This window comes from Triticum urartu, chromosome 4 (assembly GCF_003073215.2).
Source record: "Triticum urartu cultivar G1812 chromosome 4, Tu2.1, whole genome shotgun sequence".
In the NCBI taxonomy this organism is placed as follows: domain Eukaryota; kingdom Viridiplantae; phylum Streptophyta; class Magnoliopsida; order Poales; family Poaceae; genus Triticum; species Triticum urartu.
The window spans coordinates 500,549,666-500,558,771 of NC_053025.1; the positions used below are offsets into that span (position 1 = coordinate 500,549,666).

Here is a 9,106-nt window from a genome sequence, read left to right on the forward strand (position 1 = left end):
GCAAAGGCCGTGGAATTCTTTGCGGCGAGCGAGGACGCCGACGCTCGCGCGAAACCAGCCAGGCAGATGATGCACAAGAAGCAGAAGGATGTGATGGAGAGTGGATGCCGAAGGGCCCAACCACCACCGACCTACCGCCCCAACCGCCGTTGATCGAACCAGAAGCACGCTTGGCACGGTAGCAGTACCGACGAGACGCCCGCGATTGCTTTCGGGGCAGCTGCGAACTGGGCGACGAAAAGGACCGGTTAACAGAGAAGTTCATTTCGTCGCTCGAGATCTGAGATGGCGTTTGGTTTGGTTTGGTTTGGTTGGTTTGGTGGGGGCGGGCCGTTGGTTTCCTCGTCACTCGATCGGATCCGGGCGAGGACGACCGGTGGTTGCGGCGTCCGTCGGTCCACGCGGAGCGAAACGTGCGGGAAATTTACAGCTAGCATGAGCGAGGAAATGGGTTTGGCACGTCGGCAGCCATCGTTACAGTTTAATTTAATCAATGAATCAATCAACCACAAGTTGACAACTGGGCGAAAGGCCTCTCTCTCTCTCCGCAAATTGCAGTGGATCGTACTACTGCTGTCATGGTTGGTTACCAACTCATCAGAAAATGTAAAATCATGGTTGGTTACCATCAGCGAATTACAGACTGGATATGTATATCCGGGTCGTGCGTTGGGGGAAACCGCTCGTGCTGGGGATGGGTGGCATTGAGTGGCGGTGTCGAGGGGCTCCTGGCGTCGTGTCGGCACAGATCTGAAGCGGCCCGGCATGTCTATCAGCTTGTCCGGCTGCGGGGGTTTTGGTCTCGACCGGATACTCGGTGCACATGTCGCGTATGCGACCTGCTTTTGGCTACCTACTATCTAGGCGGCGAGGACGACGCCATTGCTGGCTAAGGTTTCGACAAGGATGCTGAGGCCGCTCGCTTCTTGTCTGGCCCTCCAGAGGAGTGTGCTCCAGAACTTGCTACCAATTAATTCCCGGGGGCCTTCAAAATGACACCTCCACATCTCATGGGATCAACAGTTACTAGTACTCATTATGTGACAACTAACGCTAAACCCTCTCAGGAAAGTATGTTGCGTAGCAGATTGATTTTGCCTGGCACAGCCAACTTGTGAGGAAGTATCAAACAGAAGCACTGCGTGCTATGAAAGAATGGTTCTTCCCCAACCCACTAAAGCGGGGCTGGACAAGGGCATTATATATACAGGGCCGTAACCGATCTGTAGTAGGTATGTACAAAAGAATTTGTGGCCATTTGCCAGCTTATCATGAAGGTACGAAGGCGTGGTTCACACAACCGGTTACGACAGCGCACGAGCAAGCATCAACTATTTTTTGTCAGTTTTTTTTCCTTTTTCGAGCCTACACTGGGTCACTGCTTCGAGGTATTATCCTTACGGGAAGGCCAGCCGGCATGCTGTCATAGGCATCAGCTGCTACTCCAGGTCGTTCATCGGTGAAATGAAGACCCAGCCCATCCTCGATGTAGGAGTCGTCCATATACCTCGTCTTGGACAAGGCTTGGGGATTTCTCCAGCTCCTGGTGCTGCTGCTTCTGTTGTCGCCCTGCTCCAGATCTCCCTCGCTTCCCTCTGATATATCATCACTGTGATGGCTGGAATGACTTTTGTCTGCCATATTATGATATCCAAATGCTGGAGGCTCGAGAAAACTGCCTTGCGGATCATGGGAAGATGCAGGGGCCTGGTTCCACCAGTTGCCTGTGGAACTGTCTTCGTTACCGTTGTGCTTTGTAGGAGCATGCCGGAACAAAGTGCTTGATGTAGATGCTTCCATATGACTCTGAACCCTTCCGTACAGATCAGAGTAATAATCTTCATCTTCTTCAATCTCAGATGTTTCCCTTGCTAGCTGACTTGCGTTCTGACCAGCCTCAAGGGATGCTTCGTCAAAATGGGGAGCTTCAACTCTATCCAAGTGTGGTGAATGACGCATGTAATACCAATCCAGAATATATGGATGAATTCTTTGATCTGAGTCCAGCAATCCCAAGGGATCTAAGTTATAACCAGCAGGTGGGAAGGCCTCTGCATGGTTACGGATAATACTTGGGAGTAGTTGATGGAAGATATCATCCCTTTGACCTGTGCTATCCACAAAGCCTGATGCTTCCATTGCCTGATACTGCGCAACAGCTTGTTGACGTATTTGTCTTTCCTTGAACTTCTGTAGGTTATGTAAGAATTGTTTGCCCTCTGCATTTGATGCCAATGATGGATAAACACTCTGAAAACTGCAAACAATCATGATATACTGTTAGACTTCAATCTTGTTGTTTCTGTTGGTGTTAATGTGTGTCAGTGTGAATGGTGGCCTAGTTAGGAAAATGGATGATGCTGGCTTCGAAAATCACAGGATCAGTGCTATCTATACCTCTGCATTGTCCCACTACAACCACAAGGTAACACTAACAAAATAACACCGTTTTTTGGGGGGTAATACTAACAGAATGATAACATAGTTGCAAGATATACAAGATTAAAAATTAGTATATCATGTCTTAGAAGAAAAGGACTCTCTGCTATATTGAATTGCCGAACTAAGTGTTGAAAATACACACTGTTTTAACAAGTTAGCTAACATTTTCCATATTTTGCACAATTTAGACAGATTGTTATTTTTTAAAAGGATCAACATCTTCTGAGAATGGGACTCCAGAGGAAATACATACTTCCAAGAAAATAACTCCATAAATACACCATTTTTAAGTACACCAAGCTAGTAAGAAGCATGTGAAGTACTTGAAAGTATAATTTACCTTAAGAATGATTTCTCCATTTTCCCTTGGGAGCTCCTCAGGTTTTTAGGTGCATCAAATGGAGAACCATAGTTTCTATTGCCGTGTCTTCTGAAGTCAAACATGCTTAAACTATTGAAACACAGCAAAGCAATGATGTTAAGTGTTGCAGAGGCTCAACAAAGATAGATGGTCACTTGGTCAGAACATAAATTCCGAAGAGACTTCAGCAACTGACCTGCATACATCTCCCACTCCATCTACATAAATTGTGAAGTCCGATATGAAGTGCAGAATGTCATCAACACGCTGTAAATTTATAAGAATTCACAGCTGTTACAAAATACAAAACTATAGAGAAACACATTCATCAAGCTAGTTCAGACCATTACCTTTGGTACCTCAAAAATGAGCAAGTAAGGAGTGATGAAAATGGACGCCATCTCTTCTAATAGCATTACTATGGTATACTGCATTCACAATATAACAAGACAGTTCTCAGAGTTTATAATAGAAAAGACAAAAATACATAGCCAATACAGACATATCCTGGACCTCAACCACTGACAAAAATGTAATGCAGATGGCAGATGATATCTAGGAAGCAAACCACTTCGCTGAGTCCTGTTAATCTAAACACCAAAACTAACCTTTCTTTTATGTATCAACCTTTAGCTGAAAGAGATGAATAAAAACTTGGAAGCTCAACATTGTCATATCTATATCGGGGGAAAATGCCATTTATATATTCACCTATTAATCAATTTAACTGGCCCATGCTAGAAAAAAACTTTTAACTATTTTTATTATCAAAAGCCAAATGCCACATGAGTATTATCTTAATCAAAACAGCACTATAGCTGAATTCAGGTACCTGAAATAGTGTTTCAAATTCTTTCCGAACCAGTTCATTGCTCTCTTTACCACGCCACCGCTTCGGCATGTAATGGGTTTGCTGGACAACGAGGCACATAGCACCTTCTGGGTCAATTACTTGAAGCTCATCAGCCACTACTTTTCGACTTATAGCTGCTATTGTTCCAAAAACAATAGTATACCAGAATAGGTTCCTTCCGAAAATCTTCAAAAGTTATGGATGTGAAACTTTAGAAGGTGCATAAAATGCATGTAAGAGAAAGACAAAAGGTGCCGACAAAGAACTTACATGACCCTCAAGGATGGATTCGCCCAGAAATCCCATAATTATAAGAGCACCAGCCAAACCACCAGAAACAAAAGATACAAATTTTGCTATGATAGAAATTAGTGGCGTAGGAAATTGCTTCAAGTAATTCAACGAATGCACAGCACTGTTGTTCATTCTATGTCTGAAGAAATGGTCTACCTGAAATTATTGTAAGCAGTTGAGTTTTAGAGACAACGTAGGTAAACAGAATAGTATATATAGCCCTCAACAGACAAGTTGCTTGCAGCTAATATGAGGCTTGTTAGCCACATAAATCATGAAAATAAGAGGTAAATGATGTCAAACATTCAATTAAATCAGTCAATAGTAGTAGTAGTGGCTAGAATTAAAGAGTTATGCATGAGAAGCTACCTCATTATACTCCCTGAAAATCCACCTTGATAAATTTGACCATCTTCTGGATGATGCTGTACTGGGATGATTATAAATTTCTTCAGCATGCCTCAGAATGAGGTACACCAATGGGAAAATTACAAGGCAGGGCGACAGGATCAACATTGCAATGCCAACAAATACAAGTCGTTTTTTCAATGCAGCTGGGCTTGCTAGAAAATCTTTTCGAACGCAGAATTTACTGCAAAGCAAAGGATACAGGTATTCAGTGCAAGTAACTAAAGTTCGCCAATAGAGAAAACTCCAAAAACCAAACAAAATCTATGGAGCCGTCCAAAAGCAATGTGTGGGTTCTTGCTAAGCTTCACAGTGGGTGACATGCACACTGGAAGCTGCAGAAATATCATGAGTACATATGCATCTGTAGCCTGTAGGTACTAACATCTAAGGCAATGTATCCTACGCATCGTGACCACTTGCTGCATCCTTGTTTCCCCTCAATCCAAGCCTTATCCTTGCACAAGGGGATGGATAAATACACAATAGGAATATGATGCATAGGATGCTGTCACACGAGCTGCTGGGTGAGATCTGAACCAGTGAATAGAAGTTGGATTCATCATAAACTACTACATGAATTGACAAATAATTGACCTAAATAAATAAGGTGTTGTGTAACTGGTTATCTAGAAAATTATCTGTAAAGCAATAAAGCTTGGACCATATGCTGCATCAGTAACTACATATTTGGTAGCCGGTAACCAATTATTGTACTATTTGCAGTGAATGGCAAATATCAAGGTTTAGACAGTATATATGGCTTAGTTGAGCAGGCAGTGGCTTAACAGCTTACATGGGCTGATGGAGGGTGTGTTTCTTGCTTGAGCTTATATAAAAAGCAGGAGCACAGTGTAGAAAAGCAAATACAAGCATGATCAACCAGATAGTGAAAATAATTTTAGCCGAACAGATAGTATTGTGATAGTTATTACTCGTTCAAATAAACACATAAAGAGTAATCAATGCTTAAAAATACTGAAGTACAAGTTTACCTGTCAAACATACTCTGGAAGATGCACCAATTTAAGGTCCATTCTAGGGCTTTTGGAAGTATCACATGATTTCTCCTGTCATGTACATGAGATTTGACAGTTGGGCCAGCACCAGGAAGCCAAGGACGAATTGGAAATGAGATAATGCCTTTATTCACCATCCCTATCAAGTAATTTTCTTTCCTCATTATTCTCATGATAATATCATGCTCCGAGAGATCCCTAACAACACAGAGTTTTTTAGACTTTTGTAGCAGGACAACCTTCTCGATTATTCTGGGCCATGATATCGTCTGGATCTCAAGATCTGTAATCTTAAGGCTACAAAAGAAAAACAAGGGTAAAGTTATAAATTGTTGTGGGCTAACACACACACACACACACACACACACACACACACACACACCCACACCCACCCACACCCACCCACACCCACACCCACACCCACACCCACACGCACACGCACACGCACACACACACATGCATGTGCGGTAACCTGAATATTACCTATTATAGTAGAAGTCACGTGCATTCAGTGTACTTTTCAGTTGTACAAAGAACTTGAGGAAGTTGATAAGTCCATATGTTACCAATATAATCATTGATCCAACAGTGACCATTTTAGGAAATGTAAAGGGTACTAATGGATTATGCTTGATGGCTGCCATCAGATCACATGGTTTTTCTCCAGACTCAAGTGCCTCCACACCACATTTCAAGTGGCCAATGGCATTCCAATCAACATATAAAAAGAAGAAGCCAATACAGCACACCGTAAACAGTACATTAAGGATCTCGATTATCCATTTGGTAACAATACACCTCAGTCCTTTTGCGCAGAAATATTCATAAAGCCTTTCGAAGAAAATATCCAGGTCAGGGATCGGTTCTTCCTTGACGCCTTCACCATGGAGAAGTCCAGACGGGCTCTCACTTCCAGAACTTGGCAATCTTCGGTAGTCTGACAACTCAATTTCAGGTGGAATATCAATGAGCAGTTGTGCTGATAATGGTGATTCTCTTCTCCAAGGCCACTTAAATAATGTTTGTGAATTTGTGTCCTTCGAAGGGAAGGACATCATTCATGAAAAGGAAAGCCAATGCCAATTGGAATCCTTGCCATGCCACAGGAAATGACCTATAAAGAGAACGAAGAGGATGTTAATGACTCACATTTTGAGTAACACCAGTCTCCTGAAGATCTACAGGCTACGGGTATGGTAAATCGAAGAAAATGAAGTAATGTCATACGCAAGCAATATTTTCCCCACCTGGACAAACCCAAGGGCAAGCTCTGAACAGGCTTAATAAGGCAAGTATATTGGAAAATCATTGCAACACAGTGAACATAGAAGCATCAAACAGTTAGGCGCAAATCAAATTAACGAATGTTAAGCTTATAAACACCGATCAGCAACCATATGCTGCCAAACTAAGGAGCCGCCAAGAGGCCTAGCGTAGTCGTGCCATCTCCTCCCACGTATTCCGTGTTATCATCAGCGGAGCAATCCGGTTCTCTGCACCTCAAGGTCGGCAGCTAAACAACACGTTTGAGCTAACTTGTAGCAGAATCCCTACGGCCAGCGCCCGAACCACCACATAAAGCATGATCATCACAACCACTAAGGCTTTCCCCCGGCCAACAGCAAACACCCAAACCTAGATCAACTGGTTTGCTAGAGCTCGGTTTCATCTCATAATAAATCGTAATAAAATAAATAAATAGAAAAAAGAGTCGTGAGCGGATAAGAGGGAGGGAGGGGCGGAGTCCAGCACCGACCTGATGGGCACCGGCGGGCGCCGGCGCGCCGGCGCGACGAAGGGCGGGTTGCGTGAGGAGGAGGCGGGGGCGGCGGTTTCGCGGGAGGAGGAGGTGACTTGCGGTGGACTGCGGCTCGTCTGGTTGGGAAGGGGAATCGGACGCACGGGGGGAAGACGATGAGAGGGGAAGACGGAGGCGGTGCGTTTCGGGAGAAGAGACGTGACGGGATCGAGGGATGGAAGGAATCGTACGGGGAGGGGATAATAATTTGTTCGTTTCCTTTATCCGGGGTTTTCCCTTTGCTCTGCGTCGCGCTGGTCGCCGAGTTGATTTTGGGAATCGTAATGTCTTGCGTATTACAGGATTGATGGTCTGGTTAACTATCGGTACACCAGCAAAACACGTTTTCAAGTAAGTATAAGAGCATTCCTCGGAAAACAAAAAGTAGTATAAGAGCAGTGAACCAACATGTGGTTGGACGGTTAAAGAGATTGTATGCCTTTGATCGCAAAAAAAAAAAGATTGTATGCCAGTCCATCAGGATTCGAGTCCTGGTGCTCGCATTATTTCTGAATTTATTTTCGGCGATGCGTTTTCAGTGGGAGGAGACGTTCCCGTCGACGACAAGGTGCCTACGATGACTTCGTAAATCTCAAAATAGTATGCCGGCTCAGTCTCTCGAAAGTGCTCATAGAGATAGTGTGTGCGTTTACAGGGATAAGTGTATGCGCGTATATATGGACGCTTGTGTCTGTACTGATGTTAAAAAAATAGTATAAGTGCATCTTTCTTTTTTGCGGGAGTAGTAAGGGCATGGCCGACGCTTTGCTTCAACCATGTGTCCTGTAGGCCACGTAGTCTCGGATGTCAGAAACGGTGGCCTCGCAGGATGTTAGTGTCACGTGTAGAAGAGTGTCGTTTCATGGAGAATGCTTGACATAATGGGAAAATGGGAGGTTGGAGATGTCAGAAACGGTAGCCTTGCAGGGTGTCAGTGTCGCTTGAAGAAGAGACCGCCTTATTACAGGGCGTCAAAAGTTGTTTAGAGTATAATATATATACAACACCAAAATGTGGTTCATAGGCATAGAAAAAGAATAATCTTTACCATTCGTGTGTGAGGCAAGAGCATCCACGCATTAGGGTTTTCATGCCTCTCGCCGCATGGCCGTCGGGCTGTCTTGTCTCCTATGGCCTTAGAGCCATGGACATGCGGTGGATTTGGCGCTTACGGCGAAGTGGCACAGTTTTTAGATATTTTTTTTAAGTTTTGTTAAGGTTTGTGTTATGCTCGGAGAGGCGAGGCGGTGGCTACTCTCTAAAGATGAGATGAAGTTTTTCCCGCCTAGCCACCATCCCGATGGTGCTTCCGGCATTGTCGGGAGGGGTGTGGACGTTGGATCCTTCCGATTTACGTTTTTCTTCGACGACAACGATTGTCGTTTTAGTGTGCTGGTTCTGTGGGGCATTAACAGGACAACTTACTGACTGTCTATTACAATAAGGTTTTCCCAGCTTCGGTGAGGAAGAGGCGATGACGACGAAGCGCCTTCGGCTCGCTTCAGTGCTTGTAGTCGTCGTTGTCTATGGACATGGATGTAATTTTTGCTTTTGATGTTCATTGTATTACCTTGACAATTGATGAATAGATCGAAAGTTTTTTCAGCAAAGAAAAGTATATATCCATCTTCAACAGTTGCCCTTGATGTCTACTACGCAACCTTCTTCTTGTAGACTCATGTTGGACCTCCAAGCGCAGAGTTTTGTAGGACAACAACAAATTTCTCTCAAGTGGATGGCCTATGGTTTATCAATCCGTAGGAGGTGTAGGATGAAGATGGTATCTCTCAAACAACTCTGCAACCAAATAACAAAGAGTCTCTTGTGTCCCCAACACACACAATACAATGATAAATTGTATAGGTGCACTAGTTCGGCGAAGAGATGGTGGCACAAGCGTAATATGGATAGTAGATATTTGTAACCTGAAA

The 9,106-nt window shown here is 44.0% G+C and overlaps 1 protein-coding gene across 1 annotated transcript; it reads right to left on the minus strand.

The window, feature by feature from the left end:
- Positions 1 to 1,148: 1,148 nt before the first annotated feature.
- On the minus strand, positions 1,149 to 7,348 carry LOC125552278 (autophagy-related protein 9). The gene is made up of 10 exons (XM_048715777.1): positions 7,134 to 7,348; positions 5,861 to 6,491; positions 5,354 to 5,674; positions 4,320 to 4,542; positions 3,927 to 4,106; positions 3,636 to 3,842; positions 3,154 to 3,231; positions 3,000 to 3,070; positions 2,783 to 2,893; positions 1,149 to 2,257 (listed from the first exon to the last, which is right to left on the minus strand). Exons 2-10 carry the CDS (start codon positions 6,433 to 6,435, stop codon positions 1,366 to 1,368), a joined length of 2,658 nt encoding a protein of 885 aa, XP_048571734.1. The 5' UTR covers positions 6,436 to 6,491; positions 7,134 to 7,348; the 3' UTR covers positions 1,149 to 1,365.
- Between the last annotated feature and the right edge of the window lie 1,758 nt (positions 7,349 to 9,106).